Below are 27,675 nucleotides of genomic sequence, written 5' to 3'. Positions count from 1 at the left end.
CCATGTATACTTTAATTATCTGAAAATTTCCATTTGAGTTGTCTAACTCTCTCTCAACCTCAATCTGTTAAAAAAATAATTTAATAGGCCAGGTGCGGTGGCTCACGCCTGTAATCCCTGCACTTTGGGAGGCCGAGGCGGGTGGATCACGAGGTCAGGAGATCAGATCGAGACCATCCTGGCTAACACGGTGAAGTCCCGTCTCTACTAAAAATACAAAAAAAAAATTAGCTGGGCGTGGTGGCAGGTGCCTGTAGTCCCAGCTACTCGGGAGGCTGAGGCGGGAGAATGGCGTGGACCCGGGAGGCAGAGCTTGCAGTGAGCCGAGATCGTGCCACTGGACTCCAGCCTGGGCGACAGAGGGAGACTCCCATCTCAAAAAATTAATTAATTAATTAATTGTCTCTTCACCTCATCCGCATCTCCCATTCCAAAATTGTCTTCCTCCATCTTCTCCTAGAAAATAATCTCACCATCCTCTGGAATGTCCAAGACAAAAGTGAGAAAGTCATTGCAGATATGTCTCTCCCTTTCACCTTCTCACTCATCCAACAACTGGTCCTGTTCATCTTTCCCTTACAAAATCTATTAAAATCACCCCCACCCTCTATATGTCATACTCCACTTTTCCACTCTCTAAAAAGGTTGGCCCCTTCTCATCTCTTACTTCTTGCTTCATTGACTACTATGTTCATGGTCACCAGTTTTGTTCTTTGCCAGGTGAATCCACAACATGACACCAAGGTAATTTTTTTTGTGTGAAATTCACATCTCATCAACCCTTTTACTTGCCCCAGACCTTTCAAAGATGCATTACTTCCTCTGGGATAAATGTCAGAATACTTCGCACAGAACTGACCCATTGCACACACAGACTGTATTGTGATTTAGCGCAATTTCCTCAATATGCCATGCTGCCAGCACCTACAGGTGCCTGAAATATGGGAAGTACTCACTAAATAATCAGCCTCCCTTACTAGTCTAATTCCTACTCCTTCTTTGAGATTCAGTTCAGGTCTCTTCTCCTCCAGGAAGCTCTTCCTTCCCCATCCAGAGAACCTATGGTACTTCTACTATGGCACTTGACATACTGACGTAATCTCTCATTTATTTGTCTGCCTCCCCAAGAGACTGCAAATTACTTGAGGACAACAATCTGATCTTCTTTATATCTGGATTTATACCAGTTAGCATGGGTCTATGTATGTATGTATTTATACATTCAATTAATTTGCCAAATTTCACCTGAATACCTTTGTGCCAGGCAATTTCCTGGACACAGAAAATAAGACAGGCAAGGTCTCTGCCCTCAGGGAGTTTATATTTTAATGGTGGCATCAGACAATAGACAAGTAATAAATAAAATCATTCTAGATCATGACACATGTAGTGAATGAAAGAAACAAAGAGCCTTGTTTTTTTTTTTGGAGATGGAGTCTCGCTCTGTCACTCAGGCTGACATGCAGTGATGTGATCTTGGCTCACTGCAACCTCTAGCTCCCGGGTTCAAGCAATTCTGCCTCAAACTCCCGAGAGGCTGGGATTACAGGCACGAGCCACCACACCCAGCTAATTTTTTTGTACTTTCAGTAGAGACAAGGTTTCACCATGTTGGCCAGGCTGGTCTCGAACTCCTGGCCTCAAGTGATCTACCCACCTCAGCCTCCCAAAGTGCTGGGATTACAGGCGTGAGCCACCATGTCCAGCCAAGCCTAGCTTTAATAGTACAGATACGAATGGCTTCTTAAAAAGAAGTTGGTATTTGGACTATCACCTGAAAAATATAGAGGATCTAGTCATGCTGAAAGAATAAAGAGACTTTGTGTTCCTAGAAGGTATGAAATTGTGTTCTGAGGATCTTCTGACTTTCTTTGTGCCCAATACAGGACAGTACACTCAAATAGCACTTAATTTCCATTGTTTGATTGCTTATTAAACTTAAATTTTGGCATAAAAGGACAATCCAAAACAGTGAATACATAGTAAAGCCTTCTGAGGAACTATGAGGATGTGGAAGGTAATTGGATGGTGGTGATCTGTATCTCAAGGGACTTCACAGATGTAGAATTTTACCACGTGGTGTTCATACCAATGTACTAAAACGGGAATTCATATTCTAAATACTTCCTGAATCTATAGCCAGGTTTGATATCAGAACGTCAGTTGCTTTGCTTTCTCTAGTAAAATTTTTTGCCTTTGCTTTCTCAGCTCACATTGACAAAGTTATTAGGACCTCAAGACAGTGTTTGCTTTACTGTGTATTTCATCTATTACTTGCTAAAAGGAGAAGTGGGGAACTCAGCAGGGTGTCAATCAGTGAGGCAAACAAGGAGAGCACGGGTGCAAGCTGAGGCCAGACTCTCACAGACAGCCTCACGCATCTCAGGAAGGTCTATAGCACCTTTTGGATGAATACATGTAGATCCTTGTAGAACCAGCTTTCACATGGCGAGTTCTAACATTTTGTTAAAATCAAGGGAGCTGAACAGGAATGCCTAGAGCTCTATGGAAATAACAGATTCCTTGAATCTCTGGGCTTTTCCCACTTGGCACTGGTTATGCTCTTCTTCTTTGACAGCAATGTCATGGAATTTCACGAGGTCATGCAGCACATTATTCAGAACTGTATCACCTACACGTAAGGCAGTAGGTTAAAAGTTTAGGATAGAAACAAGTATATGACACAGGCCTGGCTTTCAGTGACACTAAATCATTTCGTAACATACTGCTTCAAAGCAAAAAGCATTTAATGATACTTAATAAGACCAGTTCTATTTTGGGTGTGAACCAAATGAAAATAAGACATGGTCATAGTCTTTGGATTTCCAGGTTAGTATGTGATATGGTTTGGCTGTGTCCCTACCGAAATCTCATTTTGAATTGTAGCTCCCATAATTCCCACATATCAAGGGAAGGACTTGGTGGGAGGTAATTGAGTCATGGGGGCGGGTCTTCCCCTATACTGTTTTCATGTTAGCGTGTAAGTCTCAGGAGATCTGATGGTTTCATAAATGAGAGTTCCCCTGCACAAACTCTCTCGCCTGTTGCCATGTAAGACGTGGCTTTGCTCTTCCACCTTTTTGTTTTTTTTTTTTTTTGAGACAGAGTCTCGCTCTGTCGCCCAGGCTGGAGTGCAGTGGCGCAATCTCGGCTCACTGCAAGCTCCGCTTCCCAGTTTCACGCCATTCTCCTGCCTCAGCCTCTCCGAGTAGCTGGGACTACAGGCGCCTGCCACCACGCCCGGCTAATTTTTTTGTATTTTTAGTAGAGGCGGGGTTTCACCGTGGTCTCGATCTCCTGACCTCGTGATCCGCCCGCCTTGGCCTCCCAAAGTGCTGGGATTACAAGCGTGAGCCACCGCGCCTGGCCTCTTCCATCATTTTACACCATGACTGTGGGGCCTCCCCAGCACTGTGGAACTGTGAGTCAATTAAACCTCTTTCCTTTATCAATCACCCAGTACTGGGTATGTCTTTATTTGCAGCATGGGAACAGACTAATAATACAGTATGGAAACAGACAAACATCACAATAACTTATGCACACATTTTACCCTGTGTTTAGCACACTTCTGTAACTAACCACTGAAAGTCTGCTCTTAACTAGATTTGGGGTTTCTGCAGGACAGGAACAATTATTTACTTATATGCTTATTCCCACTGACTATGTAGTACACTGCTTGGCATGGCATACAGATAGGTCTAAGAGATGTTTGTTGAACAAAATAAATATACATCTGATAATCATTATAAGTCAAAGATACATAATTCACTACAAGATTAATGAGAAAGAAGCAATTATTTTTGCCTGAGGAGTGAGGGAGAAAGAGAGGTCCATAGTGCCACAGACCAATACACATATGAAAAGATGATCACCATCACTTGCGATCAGGAAAATACCCATCAAAATACACTGAGATCAAGACATCACTTTCATCCAAAATACTGATTTAAAAGTTATGTATTGGAAATTCCAGTCCTGATGAAAGCCCGGGGAAATCTGCAAACTATTATTGCCTTCACGTGTATGATTTGTTGGCACCTTCTTGGAATGTAATCTCAAGTATCATTTACAATATAAATGCATTCATTTTTGATACAACAATATCATCTTAAGAATTCTCTTGTACTTTACGAAGGTAAAATTACCAAAGTAAAAGGATATGTTTACAGATATGTTTATCAGAGCACTGTGTGTAATAACAACTCTTGAGGAAATGAACTAAAGATCTATCGGAAAGGTAACAGAGAAGCAGTGTAGCGCAGGCATTCAGAGAATAGTCAGGAGCCAGCTCTGTCTGACTAATTGGCTGTCAGACCATTGAGCATGCTACTAAATCTTTCTAAGTCTTACTTCTCTCATCTAGAAACTGGAGCTACAGGCTGGGCGCGGTAGCTCACGCCGGTAATCCCGGCACTTTGGGAGGCCAAGGCGGGCAGATCACCGGAGGTCGGGAGTTCGAGACTAGCCTGGCCAGTGTGGTAAAACCCTGTCTCTACTAAAAATACAAAAAAAATTAGCCGGGCGTGGTGGCAGGCACCTGCAACCCCAGCTACTCGGGAGGCTGAGGCAGGAGAATTGCTTGAACCAGAGAGAGGCAGAGGTTGCGGTGAGCCGAGAACATGCCATCACTCTTCACAAGAGTGAAACTCCATCTCAAAAAAAAAAAAAAAAAAGAAAAGAAACTACAGCTACAAAGAGTGCCTATTTTATGGGGTTGTTAAAAGGATAAAAGCACTGAAAACACTTCTTGCTATGTAGGAAGCAATACATAAGTTAATTAAGCATGCAGTTGTTGAATTCAATATACTGTACGATATGCATACACTGGGATGCTTATAAGTCTGGCCCATTTTTTTCAATGCATTCATCTGGACAGACACCCAAGAGTCATTGTTAAGTGAAATAAATCAGGTTGTCATAGTCCAGTGAATAGTATACTTCTCTTTTCTTAAACAAATGAAAAAGTAGACCTACGGTATGTATATATCTGTTGACATTTTTTAGTTGAGTCATAAAGATATGAAGAGAAAAAATAACATCACAGATATCAGGAAAGCTGGATCTAGGTGGTATTTTAAGAAACTATTCATAGTTTTTTAAAAAAAATGTATCTGTATTTTTTCTGGCTCGTTGTAATGAGCATACATTACTTTTGTGATTTTTTTAAAAAAACAAGGTTTAGTAAAATAAATGTAGGCAGGGTGGAGTGGCTCACACCTGTAATCTCAGTGCTTTAGGAGGCTGAGTTAAGGGGATTGCTTGACGCCAGGGGTCCAAGACCAGTCTGGGCAACAAAGTGAGGCCCCGTCTCTACAAAAAAAATTTAAAAATTAATCTGGCGCAGTGGTGTGTACCTGTAGTACCAGCTACTTGGGAGGCTGAGGCAGGAGAATGGCGTGAACCCGGGAGGCGGAGCTTACAGTGAGCTGAGATTGTGCCACTACACTCCAACCCGGGCGACAAAGCAAGACTCCGTCTCAAAAATAATAATAATTGTGTAAGTTCAGGAACCACAAGCAGCTCCAAATGACACAAATATGGAATGGGAGTTACAAAACACTAAGGAATCTAGAATCCAAAGAGTCACAATCCAGAACACCTCCGGATCCTGCCTGAGTGCTTGACTAGCTCCCTTAGACTTTGGAGAGGTACTAAACATTTGTATGCACAGGTGTGAACAGCATCATTAAATCTGTGTGACATGAAGAATTCTCTTGCCTGGAAGTTATCGCACTCTGGTTTTATTATTATCTTTTTTCTTTTTAGGATGTGCATATAGCCTTGTGTTTATAGTGGAGTGAAAACTGGATTTGGTAGCAAAACATCCTTCAAAGCAGGGACTAACAATCTGACCCAAGCCACCCACTGCTCTTCCCCTGGATGTGGCGTGGAGGAGAAGGGAGGTGTTGGGACTCACCCATAGGGCTCGCAGAAGGCTCACAAACACGCACGTGAGTTCCCTTCAGCCTGAACCCAAGGAGTTCTCCAGAGAGCACAGGCTGCCCTCATCCCTACACAGCCTCTGACTCAAGGCTATTATTCACAAACACTACTGGGGAACTTCTCTTGATAATCACGATGTGTAATGCCCATGAAAATGTGTCTCCTGAGAAAATGGGACAGGGCTGGCTATCAATACAGAATCACATCAAAAGCCTAACACATTCTCTCTCCTTAAACTGCACTTGCTTTGTGCCCCTCCAAAAGCAGGTTTTGCTGTTTGAGAAGTACGTACTTCTGGAGACCTAGTTAGAAGCCTGCTTGTGTCCCATGTGGATCTGAGAACAGGACATTGAATTTGAGAAGTCAGCTATGTCAGGCAACCTCTAAGACAGGCACTGCAGGCTGTGTGCTGCTTTAAGAGAGTAGACTTCCAGCTCCTTCCAGAATTGCCTAGGGCTTTCTCACCAGCTAAGCCTCTCTCAACAGAGTGCTGATTGCCCTAGCACAACAGGGAAAAAAAGATGAATATATTTCTTCTCAGAAGTACTATATTCTAGATTTTGACATTTTATTTATCTCAACCTTTAAGCTTATCTTGCGTCAATATGGTAAAACCGCCACGGTCTCCAATTCTCAAAGCTTAATCCACTATAAAGTTAAGACAATTTTAAGGTGCAGTTAATTGTTTTGCATTAAATCATCCCCCTTTCCTCTCAGTTTGACTCCCTGAGTGAAGAACACCACAAAATGAAACAAAAATCACCACCTTGCTCCAAGATTAAGGTGTAATCAATGACAAGACCAACTGGGAGCAAAAGCTCATTAATCTGGTACAGTGACATCTCTCTCTGTCTTCCCTGGTTTGTTGATATCCAGCAAGGCTTACAGCCCTAGGACATCACTATAAGGTCAATAGCCTCTTGGCCTCTTGCCTACCCTACCACCTCAAGGGTATTTGCCAGTTGCCCCTTTCTGACTCTCCAGCTGCTAAAACTTGTAAAGAATAAGGGCTCAATTGAAAAGTGCATGTATCTACTTGCTGGACAAGAAGCCATTTCTCTGTCACCCAGTATTTTTCAGGAATAAGGCAATTGCTGCTCAGAATGTTACAGCACATAGAAAACCCTATCCACTCTGTATATAGTGTTTGTACGTGTGTGTGTCTTTGTGTATATATATATATACACACAATACATATATAGATATTATATAATAATATACACATATATTTCTATAAAATATTATCTTGTTTATTTGTTTGGGTATAGAAAGATCCACCAGAAGGCAGAGCTCTGGAAGACAGATAAGCAATGAACATATGGAGTTCAGTAACACGTCTGTAAGTCTGTAGGCTACTACTTGCTAATTGTGCGACCTTGGGTGCACCATAAAAATGAATTAAGAGGATGTAATAACACATGTCTAACACTCAGCATCATGCTGACACATAGTGAATAACCAATAAAGGTTTTCAGTATTATCATTACTACCATTATCACTAAACCAGCAAGGGGCTGGGTTCAAGGACTCAAAAGATGAGTTAAGACGAGAAAATATCCACATGAGCAAAGTAAAGAAGTAACACTTATCTCATATTTTTATTACAACACTTATGGTTGTGTAAGAGTCTATTTACATTATATGTATCTTATTCTGAGATCTGGCATTTCTGGGCGGCTGCTTCAATAACTTACTCAATACAATTACATAAGGGGGGATACATGCAAGTGTATTTCCCTCTCACCTTGACTGTCCACAGATCTTTGTCCCCCTCTAAAAAGGAACACCTGGCCGGGCGCGGTGGCTCACGCCTGTAATCCCAGCACTTTGGGAGGCCGAGGCGGGCGGATCACGAGGTCAAGAGATTGAGACTATCCTGGGTAACATGGTGAAACCCCATCTCTACTAAAAATACAAAAATTAGCCAGGCATGGTAGCGGGTGTCTATAGTCCCAGCTACTCTGGAGGCTGAAGCAGGAGAATGGCGGGTGAACCCAGGAGGCGGGGCTTGCAGTGAGTCAAGATGGCGCCACTGCATTCCAACCTGGGCGACAGAGCGAGACTCTTTCTTAAAAAAAAAAAAAAAAAAAAAAAAAAATCTGGAGGACAGAGCCTATCTGCTATTGATCTAGGTACACACACACCTTCCCCTCACTGGACCAGATCGTTCCAAGGCATAAAGGAATTAATCAATACAACACTGTTGAATAAATAAAAGAAATAAAATACAATATAATAAAATTATCTTTGGATGACCGTGAAGTTTGTTGTGTTAACTGCTCTGTTTAAGAACAGAGTTACTGAGCACTAGCTCTATGCTAAGTCCTGTACTCGGGGCTATGGGTACCTTGCAAATGTCTAAGACTTGCCTGAGGTCATAGTCCCCAATTTTTGGCATAGGCAGGTTTTCTGAGCATAAAGTACTGAAACCGCCCCAATAGTCCCATAGACACTTCTTTTGGATAAAAATAGGAATTGGCCCTTCCTGTCTTAAAGCTTGAAACTTAACATTTGTTTCAACTGAGTTCCTTCCTCAGGAAAGGCCCTGGAAGCCTCTCAAAAAGTATCAAAGAACTAAATCTCACCAGCTCATTGCATTCAGCCAATGAGATGCCAGGCCCCTCATTTTATTTCCTCACCCTTCCCTAGTTCCTGTTTTCCAACACACTGTTACATTTCTTCCCTGCTATATTAAACCCCTAACTTTAGTGAGTCAGGGAGATGGATTTGAGACTCATCTCCCATCTCCTCAGCTCCAGCACCTGGTTAAAGCCTTCTTCCTTGGCAATAATAGTTGTCTCAGTGATTGGCTTTCTGTGCAGTGACCAGCAGGGCTGAGATTGGATCCCTGGTGTTTTGGTAACAGTATGAGCTGGTGCAGGAGAAAGTCAGTTTGTGCTAGGCCATCTAGTTTCCCTCAAGCAAGGCTGTGCTAGACAACTCAGAACCATAAGGCTTTCTCTTCCTGACCCCTGTCCTCTACCCACCCAGGCCTGTCCCACTCCTCCTATGTATTAACATACCTACGGAGGTTCCATGAACTCTGAGTATGGGCACTGTGAGCTGTTCAAAACTCCTACCGAGGTTTTATATATGACATATTATATATTATAATATAAAATATTATACATATTTTTCCACCTTATTCTCCCTTTTCTAAATTACATTGTCAGTAAGGTACGTGTCATTCCTATTAAAGTACTAAAATGACCAGACGTGGTGGCTCATGCTTGTAATCCTGAAAGTTTGGGAGGCTGAGGTGGGAGGGTTACTTGAACCCAGGAGCTCAAGACCAGTTTCAGTAACAAAGTAGGGCCCTGTCTCTATAAAAATAATAATTTTAAAAAATTAGCCTAGGGTAGTAGCAAATATTTGTAGTCCCAGCTACTTGGGAGGCTAAGGTGGGAAGATCACTTTTATCTGGGCGTCTGAGGCTGCAGTAAGCTGTGATCATGCCACCGCATTCCAGCCTGGGTGACGGTGAGACTCTGTCTCAAATAGTAATAATAATTTAAAATAAATAAAATTATCAGTTTCTAATATATCACATACCTGCAGTAGTCACACCAGTATATGATATATGGCAAATGACTATTAGGCGTATATTTTAAAAATATATTATGTATCTGTGGGTATTGTGTGTGTGTGCATGCATGCATGTGCACGCGTGTGTGTATACACATGGTCATCTCTCAGTATCTGGAGGGGATTGTTTCCAGAACCCCCCCATGAATACTAAAATCTGCAGATGCTCAAATTCCTGATAGAAGATGGTGTAGTATTTGCATATGACTTACTGACCTTCTCCCTAGTATAGTTAAAATCATTCCCAGATTATTTCTAACACCAAATACAAATATGATCTAAATAATTGCTATACTGTATTTTTTTACTTGTATTGGTGATAGTGTTGCGTTGTTTTTTTTTCCCCCAAAAGTTTTGATCCAAGATGGGTTGAATTAACAGATCTAAAACCCACAGATAGGGAAGGCTGACTATATGTATATATACAGTCATGTATCACTTAATGAGGTGGGTGAATTTTAAGAAACATGACCTTAGGTGAGTTTCTCATTGTGTGAACATAATACAGTATACTTACACAAACCTCGAAGGTATAGCATACTACGTATGTAGGCTGTAAGGTACACCCTATTGTTCCAAGACTGCAAATCCGTACAGCATGTTACTGTGTTGAACACAGTATAATTTTGGGCAATTGTAACATCATGGTATTTGTATATCTAAACATATCTAAACAAAACAGGTACAGGAAAAATACAGTATAATTTTACGGGACCGCTATTGTATATGGTTTCATTGACTAAAATGGCATTATGTGGCACATGACAGTATGCATCCTTCAGTGAAATTCATCTTAAGATTGAGAAGCCAGCAGGTCAATTCTCGCCACACTTTCCCAGACTTCACCCAAGTAGACTGCTCCTTCAGAAGGGAAGCCTGATACTAATGGAATGTGATGCCATTTTTTAAATTAACCCTTTCCACTAAGTTTGAAAAGGATATTCTTCCTAGACTGGGCCATTAGTAACAATGCCCCATTATGGAGAGAAAAGCGTACTGAATCCGAGCTTCCACAGTCTAGGGCGACCTGCTCCTCAGGCCCCGCAAGCATGCCCTTTCCACTGTGCAGGTGGAGAGTTATGACTGCTGAAGCCTCTGTCCCAGTGAGACAAAACTGCATTAGCTATTAAATTTCTAATATGCAGACTATACTTTATATGGAAAATGCACTGCAGAAAAAAAATGCTGGCTTTTACTCTTGTACATGGAGATCCATTAGAGAAATCTATCAGGGAAGTATGAAGTTGCTCAGAGTCACAGAGATTCTGATGAAGGGTTACAGAATTGAAGCAATATAGTAGGTGCTGGCTCCTTATTGCACAAAAAATGACACTTTTATTAAGGCCTCTACAAAACTTCCCAGGCTTTCAGCTTACATCCCTGTAACTAGGGACTATACCCAGAACTGGCAGCTTGGTTTTCAGGCTTCAGGCTGTCTAGTGGCTTGAAGGTTGGGTTTCACTGGGGGCTTGTGCCTATCTGCCTAGGAATTTGTCGGCCTTCTACCACTATCACAGTAATTTTTCAAATGAATAGGTACAAATCCCTTAGCATAGAGGAGCTCCTTGAATACCAGCATGACTGGGCGGTTGGGCTACCAAGGGTCTAAAATCATGGATGGGAAACTCTTCTGAGACCCAATATGTATTTTTCTTTCTACCTATGGCTCACACCTTCCCCATTTTGAGCCTATAAAAACCCTGCCCTCAGCCACACGTTGGGACTACCTGCCTTCTGGTAGGGACTACCCACTTTGGGTCTCCTATCCACTGAGAGCTGTTCCATCACTCAATAAAACTCTTCTCTGCCTTGATCACGCTCCAGTTGTCCATATAACCTCATTCTTCTTGGATGCAGGGAAAGAACCTGGGACCCACCAAACAGTGAGTGAGAAAGGAGCTGTAACACTGTAGCCTTCCTGTCCTCTGTTGGGGCCAGGCAGCTGCCCCACACAACAGGAAGTAGCAGTGGGGCCGGGCCAGCCTAGGAGCCATGGGCTAGAGCAGAGCAGTGGGACTGAACAAGCTGTAACACGAATGAGCTGAAACCCCCCCCCAACCCCATTTGCTGTACTGTGTGGCTGGTGGGAAGGAGAGAAGACCTGTGACCCTTCTGGGGGCCCAGACCTCAGCTCCCCAAGCCATGGCTGTGTCATGCTGTAACACCCCCTTTGGAGTTCCATGATTGCTGGTGTCTCCGAGTTTTTAGGGTGCCACCGCATTCCCCTCATCCAGACACCAGCACCCAAGGCGGAAGCCCCTTGCTGTACACCTGGTCCAGCCACAGCCTTGCACAGAGCCAATGCCTGGAGCTGCCCACCCCACCACAGCAGCTGGTGCACCTGGCTTGCCCTTGGCAGGCATGAGATATGGACCAGTAGTATGAGCTGAATGCAGCCTGATGGGCCAAGTGGGCAGAGCAAGCCCTGTGGGCACAAGCGAAAGTCAAGCAGAGGTACTGCTGGCTGCGGAGGTCTCTGGCTGGCGAAGAGGCACTGAAAAAATCCTGTATCATTTCCACACTCTATACGTGTGAAGCAATACAGTGTGAATCCCAAAGATAAGGGTGTGCATGAGTATGAGTATGTATGCCTGTGCTGCTGGTGAGCTGCAGGACCGCCATGGAAGGGAAGTTAGTAAAGGAATGTTGCCCTGGGCCAGGCGCGGTGGCTCATGCCTGTAATCCCAGCATTTTGGGATGCTGAGGCCGGCAGATCACCTGAGGTCGGAAGTTCAAGATCAGCCTGACCAACATGGAGAAACCCCGTCTCTACCAAAAATACCAAAAAATTAGCCAGGTGTGGTGGTGCATGCCTGTAATCCCCAGCATTTTGGGAGGCTGAGGCCAGCAGATCACCTGAGGTTGGAAGTTCAAGATCAGCCTGACCAACATGGAGAAACCCCGTCTCTATCAAAAATACAAAAAAATTAGCCATGTGTGGTGGCGCATGCCTGTAATCCCAGCTACTCGGAGGGCTGACTCAGGAGAATCACTTGAACCCGGGAGGCAGAGGTTGCGCTGGGCTGAGATCACGCCATTGCACTCCAGCCTGGGCAACAAGACCAAAACTCCGTCTCAAAAAAAAAAAAAAAAAAAAAAAAAAGTTTCCCTGGTAGAGAGCCTCGTTCTGCAGACTTAGAGGCTGTGCTGATTCTTCTGCAAGGAGACTTCCAGTCTCACTTCTGCTCCTATAAACTCACAGGTCAGTGAGACAGTGCATAAACACAACCTATTGTACAGGTTATCAAAAGAATCTGGCTGACTAAAAGAAGGGGTCTATAAAGAAAGTAAAGCTCTGGCCTGCCTGGAGATAAAGCCCAGCGCATCACTAAAGGAAACAGAGAAGAAAGAGACAAAGCAAGCAGTGCACATTACCAGGAACCTTCCTGCCAGGAAAAAGTGGGTGGGACAGCAGTAGCAGGCATCACGCTTAAATAACACGGTAATTATTAGCTCCATTTATCTACATACCTCCAAAGCGAGCTCTCCGTGATGCTCCCCAGGTTATAGTCATAGAGCTTTGTCAAAATGAGAATCACCTGAAGGCAAAAGAAGAAATCACGGTTAGTCTCAAACAATTACAATCTCTTAGAACTGAAATGGCCCAAGGGAGAGCTTAAGGATTCCTTTAATAGGCGCTTAACATAATTGAATGAATTGTTACAGCATTTGCCGCACTGACTGGGGAAGGGTTGGCGTGTCTTTCTGCTTAGGCCTATCCTCTCCCCACCTTTCTCCCTGTCACCCTGCAGCAAGGGTTACCTGCTCCTGCAGGCATTTCTTTCCCTAGTGGGTTTAACACTTTTAGGGAAGGCTGGCAGAGCTGCCAAATATGCACACGACTCAGGTACTCACTGAGCAGATGCCTGGGAGAAAGGAAGGTCAATGATTAGTTTCCAGCCCTAGTAGCTGGGTGCATTGAGCAGGTTACCCAATGTGCCTAGCTACCATCTTTTTAGGAGACAGCAAAGAATTATTTGAAAGAATGTCAGTATGCCCATTTATTAAGGGGGATGAAGAGTAATGCTATCTCCCAAAAGAACTGCTGTTTGAAGTTAAATTAGGAAACAAATACAAATTACATATCTATTAGCATGTGGTTTTTTTTTTTTTTTTTTTTTTTTTGAGACGAAGTTTCACTCGCTCGTGTTGCCCACGCTGGAGTGCAGTGGCACGATCTTGGCTCACTGCAACCTCCGCCTCCCGGGTTCAAGCGATTCTCCTGCCTCAGCCTCCCGAGTAGCTGGGATTACAGTCGCCCACCACCACGCCCGGCTAATTTTTTTGCATTTTTAGAGATGGGGTTTGCCATGTTGGGCAGGCTGGTCTCGAACTCCTGACCTCAGGTGATCTGCCTGCCTCAGCCTCCCAAAGTCCTGGCATTATAGGCGTGAGCCACCGCACCTGGCCTAGCATGGGATTCTTAAATGTTAATTCCTTCCCTTTGCCCTATGTGAGCTTGGTTTTAACTTCCTTCTGACTTCCAATTTCTAGGAAAGCCATTAAATAGAAGCCACATTGGCAGGGCTAAACGACAGCATTTTAACAGGAGCAAATCTATTTCATGGGGTCCAGATAATTACTGTGTAATATACTTCTTATGGAACCGTCCATAGGAAACAGAGAAAATCAAAAATTAGGAACAGGTCTCAGGAAAGAAGCCGTAGAATTGCGGAATGCTAAATTTAAGCTATATTCGCTTCACAGCAAATCCTCCTCTGAAACCGAAAGCAGCACTATTTCCAACTTTACCCAGAGGAACCTAAACTATTTCATTCTTTCAGAATTCAACAAACATTTATTAGGAGCCCAGGATTTTGTCTGATGCCAGAAGAGAACACAAAGAAAAACAGATTCAGTCTATGAGTCCGTGATCCAGTTAGGACAGAAGCGCTCAGGAAAGAAAAGGGAAGTGGATAGAGCTATATACCCCTTCTCAGTCACACCGCAACCCTTCCCATCACAGCTGTTCCGGAAGACAGCTTCTTCTGGTGTCTGCAGCAATGAACAGAGTCCACCTGGTTACTTGAAATACATGAGCCCAAGGACACTTGCGAAGATTCCACAGAGCAATGTGTGTTCCCAACCACTGATTTCTCCACCTTTTACTTGCTCTTCTTACGTTAGGGAAAAACATTATGGGTTTGCTCAGTTTTCTGTCGAAGTTCATATTTTCCTCCTGGTACTCATAACCTAGAACATTTGGCCCAGCCCAGCTGTTTCCAACTCAGCAGAAAAATGTTGACATTGATTTCCTGAATTCTTCTCTGAAGGCCAAGGGGTCCGTTCTAGCCACAGTGAGCATAGAACATTCTAACCTTAAATTCCGGGGCTGCAAGCTGCTGAGGAATGCTGAGTCCAAGTTCCACTCTACTAGCACAGCGTTTGAGTTATTGAAGGCACAAGCATCAGTGAACACATTCTGAACTTTTTAATTTCACAGCAAGCAAACCTTAGGTTTGTTCTGAGTTCAAGGAAGGAAAAAAAATTACAGTAACTTAAAAACAGGCAGAGATCCCTGAGTACCTGTCATCTAAGGCCACCCCTCTCCTAAACTACAGCACAGCTTCCTTCCTTCCAGGTCCTGTTCAAAACTTTTGCTTCTTTAGCAAAACGTGAGCATGTGTGAGGTGCGGGGCACCCTATGGACACATCAGATGGCATGCCTGTGGTGGGGGCATATGCTTAACAGACCTATGTGCCAATTAAGTCGCTCTCAGTGCTAAATTTCAATCACCGCCATCCCAGGAACGCTGATCAGTGGCAGCAGGGTGGCTGTTTGTTTGAAGACACAGAATGATGTTGCTACTCCACCTCAGTACAATTTTGCCGAATAAGCCTATAAATCCCCCACCAAGAAAATAGGGGTGTGGGCATAAAGCATTTCTAGGTAGTTGCTCTCCTGATACAAGACCGCATTAAACTAAATAATGAAGTTCAGCTGATCACAGGCTGTGTCTCCCATTCTTGTGATGAGGGAATTCAAAGGCGCCCTGGAGAAGGAACCCTTTAACCCAGCATGTAATGGTGTGGAGCCACTCGCACGAGCACACAGAAATTGTTTAAGCAATCCCAGGGCAGGAAGGCAGGGCGGTAGAAACCGCTCCCTGCCTCTTCTTGCAGGGCTAGTAAAACTGAAATGCCAGTGATACACTCAGGCAGTTTATCAATACAGCACCAGAAGGGGAGTCCTTTATGACATTTGAAAGCATATCTGCTTGAATCAATCTATTTAATCTTTCTGTTTTCAGAACGAGAGCAAGAAAGATGGGAGAACTGCTAACCTTCAGTTATGTTTTCAATCGATTATTTGAGATTTCTTTTTCTTTTTTCCCTTCACTGCCTCTGTGCATTATTTACCATCTTATTGCTGAACAACGATGCATCCTTATGTTAGATATGTTTTGTTGTTTGTTTGTTTGTTTGCTTTTCTGTTACGGCAATACTATTTAACAAATCAGTTTCTGTTAAGGGAGCCAGAGCCAAAATCACTACATTTAAATGAGAAAATGTGAAAAAATGCAATTGTCTCCCTATTCTGGTTATATTCTCTGTTGTCTTTGTGTATTTTTCAAACTCAAAATGGAACAAAATGGAGCTGTTTTGTTTGCTTTCGTTTTTGTTTTGAGATGGGAGTCTTGCGCAATTGCTCAGTCTGGTCTCAACTTCTGTGCTCAAGGGATCCTCCCACTTTAACCTCCCTAGTAGCTGGGAGTAAGGTGCAGGACACTGTGTCCAGCTTTCAGTGGAACTTTTCAATTAAGTGAAATGTTGTATGTGCTTAAATAATATACACATAATTTATTTTTATTCATTCAGCACACAATTTTCATGTATAGAAAAACTCTGAGTTCAAGTGTATTCAAGTTCAACCAAAAAGCAAAGCTGTTTTGATGAACACACATACATCTCAAAATGCATATGAACACATATACCCCCACACAAAGTGGCATATCCATCAGCACCCCATTTATTTCTGTATCTTGTTTTCATTATACAGTGTTCAAACATCCCTGATTCAAAACAAGTGGTCACCATATGGTACTAGCTTTTTAAGGTTCCTCGCTAAATCTTAGGATATTATCTTTAAATAGCTATGACCCAAATTATCTACGACTTGATAACCTTCCCCTATGCCATACCAGGACCTCAGCATCAAGTTATTTCTGGGATTTCCACAGTGACATGCTTCAAGTATCCCCCTCACCAGTCTAGGACTTGCTGTCACCACATGACATCTGCACTTCCTCTTCCACTGTGACTCCTTCTTGCCACATCTATCGCTTACAAAACTTTTGGGAGGAACTTCACTTGGTCCATACTTTTTTTTCTTTTTCTTTTTTTGAGACGGAGTCTCGCTCTGTCACCAGGCTGGAGTGCAGCGGCAAGATCTCGGCTCACTGCAACCTCCACCTCACAGGTTCAAGCAATTCTCCTGCCTCAGCCTCCCAAGTAGCTGGGACTACAGGCGCGTGCCACCACACCCAACTAATTTTTGTACTTTTAGTAGAGACGGGGTTTCACCATGTTGACCAGAATGGTCTCGATCTCTTGACCTCGTGATCCACCTGCCTTGGCATCCCAAAGTGCTGGGATTACAGGTGTGAGCCACCGCACCCGGCCAGTCCATACTTAGAGAGAGGATGCCGGTGCCCACTCACCAAGCTGCTGTTCTCAAATTACTCATTCCTTGGAGGGTAGAAGGGTGCCAGAAACAGTGCCAGGTCAGGTTCTGTGCAGGAATGGGAGAGGGTCCAAGGGAGTGAGCAAGGGCTTCTTCTCCCACAGCACTGAGCCACATTTTCATAACCCGGGCTCCCAAACTATTAGTGACCTTTTGCTCAGGCCCTTACAAAGCTCCTACTGAATAATTCCATCAACTCTAGCCCTCACTCCCTCTGGGTAGGGAGTTGAGAAACCATCACAAAGGACTCTGTGAGAGGAAAATGTCAATTCATTCCTTCCTTCTAGCCCCAACCTCTTTCTGCACTGAGTTACAGAACAAAAACATTCACAAACAGATGCTGGTATATGGATGACTAATAAGACTGTTCCACTGTAAATTACCAAAAGTCAGCGAAAAATATTCTGTTGTATCAAAACGGTAGGGCAAGAAGCCTTATTTACAGGTATGCATTGAAATGAATTAACCTGCCAGCAGCATAAGACAGGCAGTCTCTCCTCTGCCAATTATCAGTCATGTAACGCCTTTGACTATGACAGCATGGTTTTTATTATTAACATAAAATATAATTTAGAAATGAAACCCCAAACATTTAAGGAACCTGAGAACACCTTCCTGGTAATCTGGTTCTACACACAGCAACTTTTGACAACTTATGTATTAACTAAGTATTAGATTGTAGAGAACCAAAATTTTTCTATGCTTTTCTAAATAGAAGCATAGGAATTTTCCATTTCTTTTCTTAAAAACAAAAATATAGTGTCTTCCTCCTTTTATTTACAAAAGAATTCACCCCACAGAAAGTGGGATGGAAGTGAGGCAAGAGACTGGAGGAACTTATTTCCTGGTCCCGGCAGGGTGAAATGAAGAAAACTGCAGAACTAGCAGATGGTGCCAAAGGCAATCTCTAGTTGCCCTCACTGCTCTCCTTAGTGTAAGACACTCCCACCAGTGCCGTGACAGTTGAGAAGTTCCATAGCAACACCTGGAAGTTACCACTCCTTTTCTAGAGATTTGTGAATAGCCCACCCCCTAATTTGCAAGTAATTAAAAGTGGGTATAAATATTGCTAGCAAACAGCCCATACACTGCTACTCTGGGCACACTGCCTATGGGTTAGCCCTGCTCTGAAAGGAGTAGCCATTCTGCTATACATTGCCACTTAATAAACCTGCTTTCTTCTACCATCAGCTCACTCTTGAATTCTTTTCTGAGTGAAGTCAAGAACCCTCCCAGGCTAAGCCCCAATTGTGGGGTTCACCTGCTTTGCATCAGGAGGTTGGGGGGGTGTCAGTGGATTTGTAAGGATACTTAGCCCACCTACTGCTCATCCAAGGACATCTTAGAAAATGGGGACATATCAGGGCTGGGTGTGGTGGCTCATGCCTGTAATCCCAGCAATTTGGGAGGCTGAGGCAGATCACCTGAGGTCAGGAGTTGGAGACCAGCCTGACCAACATGGATAAACCCCGTCTCCATTAAAAATACAAAATTAGCCTGGTGTGGTGGTGCATGCCTTCATCCCAGCTACTTGGGAGGCTGAGGCAGGAGGATTGCTTGAACCTGGGAGGTAAAGGTTGCGGTGAGCCAAGATCGCAAAATTTCACTCCAGCCTGGGCAACAAGAGCAAAACTCCATCTCAAAAAAAAAAAAAAAAAAAAAAAACCACAACAGAAAAGAAAAAGAAAATGGGGACATATCTCTTCACTCTTCAATTAATAATTTGCCTCTATGTCCAACTGTGGAAGCAGTATCAAATCTCAAAAGAAACAAAAGTATGGGCTTAGGATTAGAGTACACGATCCTAAAATGTCTTCCATTCCTTATGGTCTATATTTCCAAATCCTGAATAATGCAGATGATGACTAGGTCCTAGTCTATAAAACAGCACTATTTTGTGTTCCTCTCAACCACAGGTGATTCAGGGATGGCATGGGCAGGTGCTTCTTGTAACACATGGGAAGACTCCACAGCACTCAGCCATACTAATAGTCATAATTGCTCTTGCCTGAGGTGGGCCATGGTCTGGCTTGGGTGAGCAAGGGAACAGCCATATTGAAGATGCCAGCAGGTTGGGCGGTGCTGATGCTGGCTGCCTTTGTCCTACTCCCACCATCTTACAGCATGCCTTAGTGTTTTTTCATTGTCCAAGCTCAGATAGCCACCTCTCTGCTTATTTCAGCAGCTTGCTAGAAACCACTTGTTCAGATGTATTTACAGATCCTGATGAAAGCAAATATGGGGGAAGAGAATAATAAGGAGCCTGAAGAGATTTGGAGTAATCTTTCATGAGAATCGAAGGGTTGGATAAAATAAGAGAGGAGTGTTCAATGGCCAGAAATTTGTTTTTGATTGTTTTCTTTGCACTCCAATTTTAGGGAAAAGAAGCAAACTCACAACACTAGTTTTCCTTAAAATATGCATGTTCCAGATTGTGTGTCTTTGGCTCAGTAAGTATTTATTTGACTTTCCAACTTAAACAGAGGTTCTCATTCTTTTGGGGATCCAAGAATCCTTTAAGAATATGATCTGATACAATTTATGGGCATAAAAGAATAAATATAACTTTAATAGTATTACTCATCTCTTGAATCCTGGGAGGTCATACATCCAAGAATAAGAACTTCCATAATTTTCAGAAAATAAGAGCTTTCTTTAGAAGAAAAGAACTTTCAGCTCCAAAATTCTGCAGATTTAACTCAATAAACATTTATTAAGCTTTGTTAAAAGGCAGTAATTTTAAAATACATGCTGTGCAGAGGCCAGGCACGGTGGCTCACGCCTGTAATCCCAGCACTTGGGAGGCCGAGACAGGCAGATCATGAGGTCAGGAGATCGAGACCATCCTGGCCAACAGGGTGAAACCCCCTCTCTACTAAAAATACAAAAAAATTAGCCAGGTGTGGTGGCAGGCCCCTGTAGTCCCAGCTACTCGGGAGGCTGAAGCAGGAGAATGGAGAAAACCCGGGAGGCGGAGCTTGCAGTGAGCCGAGATCGCACCACTGCACTCCAGCCTGGGCAACAGAGCAAGACTCCATCTCAAAAAAAAAAAAAAATACATGCTGTGAGGATACAAAAAAAAGGAATGATATTTGATATGAGTCTCTAAAAGCTCAGTCTTGTGGAGAGGCAGACCTGTACACAGGTACTTACAAAATATGAGGAAAAAAGATGTGAAGCAGGAGGAAAGTGTTTCTGTCTTTCAAGGAGCAAGTAAGAGAAGTGTAATCAGGAGACAATTCTTAGAAAAGGATGCATTTAAGACAAATCGCAGAAGATGAGTGTGATTCTGATGAAGATGAGAGGTATACAAAGGGTACGGTAAGGAAAGGAACTGAGGGAGAAAGCTCAGGGAGCATTAAGAAAAGGTCAAGTCTTCTGGTTTACCTAAAGGTTAGAGTATGAGTAGGGACCCAACACAATGTCAGAATACAGAGATAGGCTTTGGCACTATTGTGGAGGACCTTAAATATTAGGCTGGTAGTGTGCTCTGCTCAAAACAGAAAAGGCTTTGGAACCAGAAGACGACCAGATTTTGATTTTTAATTATTTTTTTATAGGCAAGGTCTTACTCTGTCACTCAGGCTAGAGTGCAGTGATGCAGTCATAGCTCACTGCAGCTTTGAACTCCTGAGCTCAAGTGATCCTCCTGCCTTAGCTTCCTGAGTAGATGGGACTACAGGCACACACCACTATGCCTGGCTAATATTTTATTTTACTTTATTTTAATTTTTTGAGATGGAGTCTCACCCTGTCACCCAGGCTGGAGTGCAGTGGTGCAATCTTGGCTCACTGCAACCTCTGCCTCCCGGGTTCAAGCAATTCTCCTTCCTCAGCCTCCTGAGTAGTTGGGAAAACAGGTCCCAGTGCGTGCCACTGCACCTGGCTAATTTTTTGTATTTTTAGTAGAGATGGTGTTTCACTGTGTTAGCCAGGGTAGTCTCGATCTCCTGACCTCCTAATCTGCCTGCCTCGGCCTCCCAAAGTGCTGGGATTACAGGCATGAGCCACTGAACCAGGCCTAATTTTTTTTTTTTTTTAGATATAGGGTCTTGCTATGTTGCCCAGGCTGGACTCTAACTCCTGGCCTGAAGTGATCCTCATGCCTCAGCCCCACAAAGTGCTGAGATTACAGGTGTGAGCCACCATGCCTGGTCAAGACCAGATTTTGAGTGCTGGTTTAGCCACCAGATCTAGTAGAATGCCGTTTGCAGCAAGAAACAGAATGCTAATAGTGACTCAAGCAATAAGTGGTTCATTATGTCATATAGCAGGAAGTCCAGAGTTTACGCATTTCCAGGACTAATTTAGCCGAACAGTGTCATCAAGGACCTAAGCAATGTCCACGTGTCCTCTCTGACAGTGTCAGCACTCAGTGCTACTTACCCTCATGTTTGCAAAGCAGTCATAACATTTCTTTTCATCACCTGAAGATGTGGCTATATTCAGCAGAGTAAAGAAGGGCCTCTGGTGTATACATGGGTTTTTGTTGTTTTTGTTGTGTTTTTTTCTACCTAGGGAAGAAACTCTTTCCCAAAAGCCCTGCCAGCAAACTCCCTTTACCCTCACCAACCAGGATTCTGCCACATGCCCACCTGCGGTTGCAATAAAGATGGAGAAAACAAGAAACTGGTATTTCCACTTGACATTTACTATGATCAAAGGTGGGTTCTGCCAGCAAAGAAAGAGTAGGGAATGGCTGCTGAGTAGCAAATACTAGGGTGTACCACTGTGTGATTTTCAGTAAGTCACCTGAAACCTGAACTAACATGTAGCATTTATTTGATGTCTACTCTGTGTGCCAGATATCATAATTAAGAAATTTCAATTATCTCATTGTTTTCTGATGATGAAATTGAGCCACAGAGAAGCTAAGTAAGTTAAATTACCGAGCTAGTAATTTGAAGTCTAACTCACATCACATATGGAATCCTAATCACTGTGCTAAACTTTCCTTTCTGGTATCCTGTCTAATATGAGAATGATGATTACTAAAGGCAAGGCAGAACCACTGAAATGCCCTCACTTTCTGTTCATTTCAAAAACATTTATTGAAGCCCTGTTATCTGTCAGACATGGTACTAGTCACAAACCCTTCTCTCTCACTCTGCCTTCTTCTAGACATTGCTGGAGTATATTTTCTGGATCACAGACGTGCTTGAGTTTTTACTCTTTACTGACCTCAAGTCAATGGCATTTTGTGGTCATTTTAAAATTTAATTATTACATTTTTTTAAAGTTTTGAACCCTGGTAAAATCCTCTTTAGGAATTGATCCTTCCATTTAAATTACTGGAGAACTTGGCTGCTGCCAGATCAGGGGTTCCTGACAGCAAATGCACACGCAGCTAACTGCAGATTTCCACAGATGGTTTTACAGTATCATCATTTAGATTTAAATGAACGCATAATTACACTCTTTTTGAGTTATCAAAGGGGAAAGAAATCAATAACGGCTAAGCTGGATCAAGGTGCTCCAGAGGAGAGTTGAAAGGTTGATAGAAATGTGTCTGGAATTGGTGGGTAATACATACGCACGCACACACCACACACACTCACACACGAACATGTGAAGTTAACAGACAAAAGTAATCTGATATAGACAAACATACTTGACGAAATGAAAAAACAGTAGGAACAGTGAGTTAGTGAAATGAGTGAAACTAATTTGAGGTACAAGAAAGCATCCAGAAAGCAGTTAGTGGATTTTTGCCTCTGAAAAGTATTTAATCCCTAAATGCCCTTTATATTTTGTAGCAGCCCACACATAATTTAATGTCATGTTTATTTATGTCAAATCCTCTGCATGGCACTGAAATTGAGTGAGTGAAACAGCCACTGCATCCTCCCCTGAGGAAATTAAAAGGCAAGCCAACCAACAGTGACGCAGACAGAGCTAGGGACATACAGATAACCGAATCAACATTAGACACAGCAAATTGTAGCACACGGAAAGCCCTAGTGAAGAGCAAAAAACTTTTTGTAAATTTGCTATACCCTCCTGACTCTGTTTCCCCACAGAGCCAGAGGTCATTTGTAGCTAAGACATAAAATCTGCACCTGAGTTGCAGGACTCTTCCTGTCCCAGGAGCTGCCATGTGAGAAATACTGCAGCTCTCACTCAAGGGAACTCATGTGTTTTCTCCCTTTGCTGAAAGCTAAGTTCCTTCCTGTTAGTAACAAGCCCAAAAAATAAAAATAAAAATAAAAAGGTTATAATAAGGCTAAGCCAAACTATCAGACTCTAGTCACAGAGTCAGGTCTTTATATTTAGTAAACAAAACTAAACTTGTCAAATCCACTAGACTTAAGTTGCTTTTTGATGCAAATCTTGAAAATACAACATTTAACCTTTGACAGGTTCGTCTATTTCCCAAGTTCAGAGATGCTATCCACTCAAAAAAAAAAAAAAAAATGCACTCCCTCCAAAATCTATTAATTTCACATTTTCAAACCGGAGAGACTGAGGACACTTGTCCTGTTTCCTCCTCTGCCACCTCCTTCTCCTGTTCTTTATTTTGAATAATAAAAAGAGGATAATTCTCAAAATATATATCCATATATAGTACATAGCTGACCACTGCATATTCTTCTTCCTCTTGGTAAATTATTCTGCCCCAAATGATTTTGACTTTCTTTTACATTAAATCAGGAAAATAAGGGAGATGCTAAATTAAATATTTTTTTCTAGAAAAAAACCAAATAGCTGCACCAATGTAATCCCAAAAGAGTAGCAAGATGAGATAATTATACAAAATGTGAGGAAAATGCATATTCAAGACAAGATCTTTCTACATATGGATAGTAAAATAGAAAAATGAAAGAGGCCTACAGACCCAAAGCCAAGGCTTCAAGACCTGAAATTAACTGGGGCCAGGGAATAGGGGGAGAAGCTGGCAACTTAGCGTGGTTGTCTCCAGAGCTGCAGTTGGAGGAAACCACATAGCATATCTTGCGCAAGCCCATTGTTTTATAGTTAAAGAAACAAACCCTGTTCTCATTCCCCTCCAGTGCTTAGAAGGGAAGAGAGATTATATCCAACCTTCTTTAAGCTAGTACCTACTCAAATTAGCTCACCTGATATGCAGCTGCACAAACACAGACAATGCACAGAATTCTCAGTTTAGAGCTGTAAAACAATGAGGAAATATTTATTGTATTATCTTCTCTCTGAAAGTCTATTAAAAAAAAAAAGAAAAAAAATGCGGGCCGTGGTGGCTCACGCCTGTAATCCCAGCACTTTGGGAGGCCGAGGCAGGCGGATCACGAGGTCAGGAAATCAAGACCATCCTGGCTAACATGGTGAAACCCCGTCTCTAAAAATAATAATAAAAAAAAAGTTAACCAGGCGTGGTGGCGGGCGCCTGTAGTCCCAGTTACTCGGGAGGCTGAGGCAGGAGAATGGCGTGAACCTGGGGGGCAGAGCTTGCAGTGAGCCGAGATGGCACCACTGCACTCCAGCCTGGGCAACAGCGAGACTCCGTCTCAAAAAAAAGAAAAAGAGAAAAGATGTGCCAATACTTAAGAGGGATACAACCCAGGTTTTGTAGGAGCAAGATGGAAGGGAAGTAAGGGCTAGAGAAATTCTCTTCCAGCTTCCCTGATGTGATGATCTCAGAAAGACAGATTTCCATGCTTTCAAATCAGTATCTGTCTGAATTATAGACACTATCTAAATATTAAGATTCTTCCTATGTGAGAACCCACACACAAAGCGAACACACCATTAAGCAGCAAACTGTGTGTTAATGATGAGGGGCCCTTCTATTCCTATGCCTTTATATATTTAGCTTCAATAGGAAGAAATGAAGCAAGTCTTTCCATTTCCACTTCGCTACCTTGTTTTTTTATGCTGTTTATTCACAGGTCTGAAGAAGTCAACTCAATTCTAAAAAGTATTATTTTTCAAGGTTAACACAAGACACTTGCAGGAAGCTAATAAATAATGCTATGCATATTACTGTGTTCCAAGTGTCAGAATATAAACCTCAGTAAGAAACTGGAATAAAAACTGAAAAGAATGCAAGCTTTTAACTTTTTTTTTCATTGTCTCCTCTCATTTACCATAAAGTACAACTAACAAAAGCAACAGAGAGAGTCAATAAGCAAGTATCAGATCTTATCTTTTACTATGGGAAAGTCTTAATGTAGGCAAGGGAGGAAGAAAAACATTTTACTCTCTTAAGAAATTATAGTCAACAATAACAACTGACTTCTCTATTAGCAGATCTTTTGTTTGCCTTGTCTGAGTGCTAAGGTGTGGTGAGACACAATTTGCCTAAAAGGAAATTCAAAGCTTAAAAAAATCTGGCTTGAAACTAAAATGTAAGTAACATCTTAAAATTCCAAGTAAAATGTATTAATAAATAACAAGGCTTTCTGTTAGGGAAAAATCCCACGGAGGTCAAGTGATTTTTATATATTCCTTGTCTTTTAGTCACAGAACCAAAATGTTTCCATGTGATTCTAGTTCTAGTTCTTTACAATGGCATGGCTAGTGGGTGGGTATAAAAATTTAGCATTTTGTTATTCTTTTAAAAGAAACTTAAAATTGGAAGGGACTGGAAAGATTATCTAACTCCATCTAACTCCAACCACCTCATTTCACAAATAGTGTAGGTTATACTTTTAGAAGAACCAGTTCTTGAATAAGGAATATCTGAGAGCAAAAAATAATCTTAATATATCATTTGCTGATTTTGTCTCTGAAGCAGGCCTAGGTACAGAAGGAAGGACTGGATTGGGCCAGTTCTGAGTTGGAAGAGTTGAGGGAAGTAGATCTAGGACCAGGACTAGACCCAGGTTTTGTGGGGATGAAAGTTATTCAAAGTTGAGCTTCTCTTTAAGAAAAATAATACAAAGTCATAAAAAAAAATGAGATCTAAAACTTCATATTTACTATCCCAAGAAATTAGATCACAAGAAATTAATAGTGCCTTAGAGATAGACATACTTTTGTTCTGAGATATCTTCAGGTGGTTTAGCAGAAATGAGTATACAGAAATGCTTTCTGATTCCACCCTGGCTTCCTCTCTCCACCTGGAACAATCGACAACTCCTCAAACTCCCAGCATCCATAGGAGCCAGTGCCCGTGAAGGCTCTGAATCTTAAGCTTCATTAGCTTCACTGTAAATTCACCTTCAGATAGGATTCCCCATTAGATGCTCATTAAGCCTTTTCAATGAAACTATCCATTTTAGCAGTCCTAGGCTATGAATCAGGAGATATGGACCTGAGCCCAGGCTCTGCTGCCGATACTCTGTGACACTAAGAAAGTTAATATACTCTATGGCCATACCACCCTGAACGTGCCCGTTCTCGTCTGATCTCGGAAGCTAAACAGGGTCAGGCCTGGTTAGTACTTGGATGGGAGAAAGTCAATATACTTCTTTGGGCTTCAGTTTCCTCTATGGCTGCACCACATGTTTGCCAGGGTCTCTTCCGATTATAATACCATTCAATGCGGAATACCTTGGCCTACTCTACCTTCAGTGTTGCCAGTCTTAGTAAGTACTATTGTCATTGTTTAAACTAAGAATTCTGAGTCTTCCTTGACTCTATTATCCCCTCCCCTTCTTCCCTCCAAAGGTAACCAACCTCTTTTTTTTTTTTTTTTTTTTTTTGAGATGGAGTTTCACTCTTGTCTCCCAGGCTAGAGTGCAGTGGCGTGATCCTTGCCCACTGCAACCTCCACATTCTGGGTTCAAGTGATTCTCCTGCCTCAGCCTCCCAAGTAGCTGGGATTACAGATGCGCACCACCACGCTCAGCTAATTTTTTAAATTTTAGTAGAGACGACAGGGTTTTGCCATGTTGGCCAGGCTGGTCTTGGACTCCTGATCTCAGGTGATCTGCCTGCCTTGGCCTCCCAAAGTGCTGGGATTACAGGCATGAGCCACCACACTCGGCCAATCTCTAAGTTTTATATACCTCTCCCATCTAACCTCACCTCAGCCTGATCTGGGCTACATCAACCAAAAGACCGCAATGCTTCCGACAACTCTTTTTATTTTTTTTATTTTTTGAGACTGAGTTTCGCTCTTGTTGCCCAGGCTGGAGTGCAATGGTGTGATCCCAGCTCACTGCAGCCTCCACCTCCCAGGTTCAAGCAATTCTCCTGCCTCAGCCTCCCAAGTAGCTGGGATTATAGGCGCCCACCACCATGCCCAGCTAATTTTTTTTTTTTTTTTAATTTTCAGTAGAGATGGGGTTTCAGGCCAGGCTCATCTCAAACTCCTGACCTCAGGTGGTCTACCTGCCTCAGCCTCCCAAAGTGCTGGGATTACAGGTGTGAGCCACCATGACCAACCTGCTTCCGAAAACTTTTACAGCATCTTATCTTGCTTTTCTCAGGTCACCCTTTACACTGTTGCCACCACGATATTTTAAAAAATAGCAGTCTAAACATCTTTCCACACTCCTTAAAACATGTCTGTAGCCTCTCACTGATCTCAAAGTTTA

The 27,675-nt window shown here is 42.6% G+C and overlaps 1 protein-coding gene across 3 annotated transcripts in view; it reads right to left on the bottom strand.

The window, feature by feature from the left end:
* Positions 1-27,675, bottom strand: part of SORCS1 (sortilin related VPS10 domain containing receptor 1) — a 602,977-nt gene that overhangs the window by 371,341 nt on the left and 203,961 nt on the right. For all 3 annotated transcript variants that reach the window (XM_030807336.1, XM_003255446.4, XM_012505615.2), the window contains exon 2: positions 13,003-13,070. In XM_030807336.1, the coding sequence (XP_030663196.1) occupies positions 13,003-13,070 (68 nt within the window). The remainder of the gene's footprint in view (positions 1-13,002; positions 13,071-27,675) is intronic.

Source organism: Nomascus leucogenys, chromosome 3, assembly GCF_006542625.1.
Source record: "Nomascus leucogenys isolate Asia chromosome 3, Asia_NLE_v1, whole genome shotgun sequence".
Taxonomy (NCBI): Eukaryota; Metazoa; Chordata; class Mammalia; order Primates; family Hylobatidae; genus Nomascus; species Nomascus leucogenys.
This window is presented reverse-complemented; position numbering and strand designations above follow the sequence as displayed.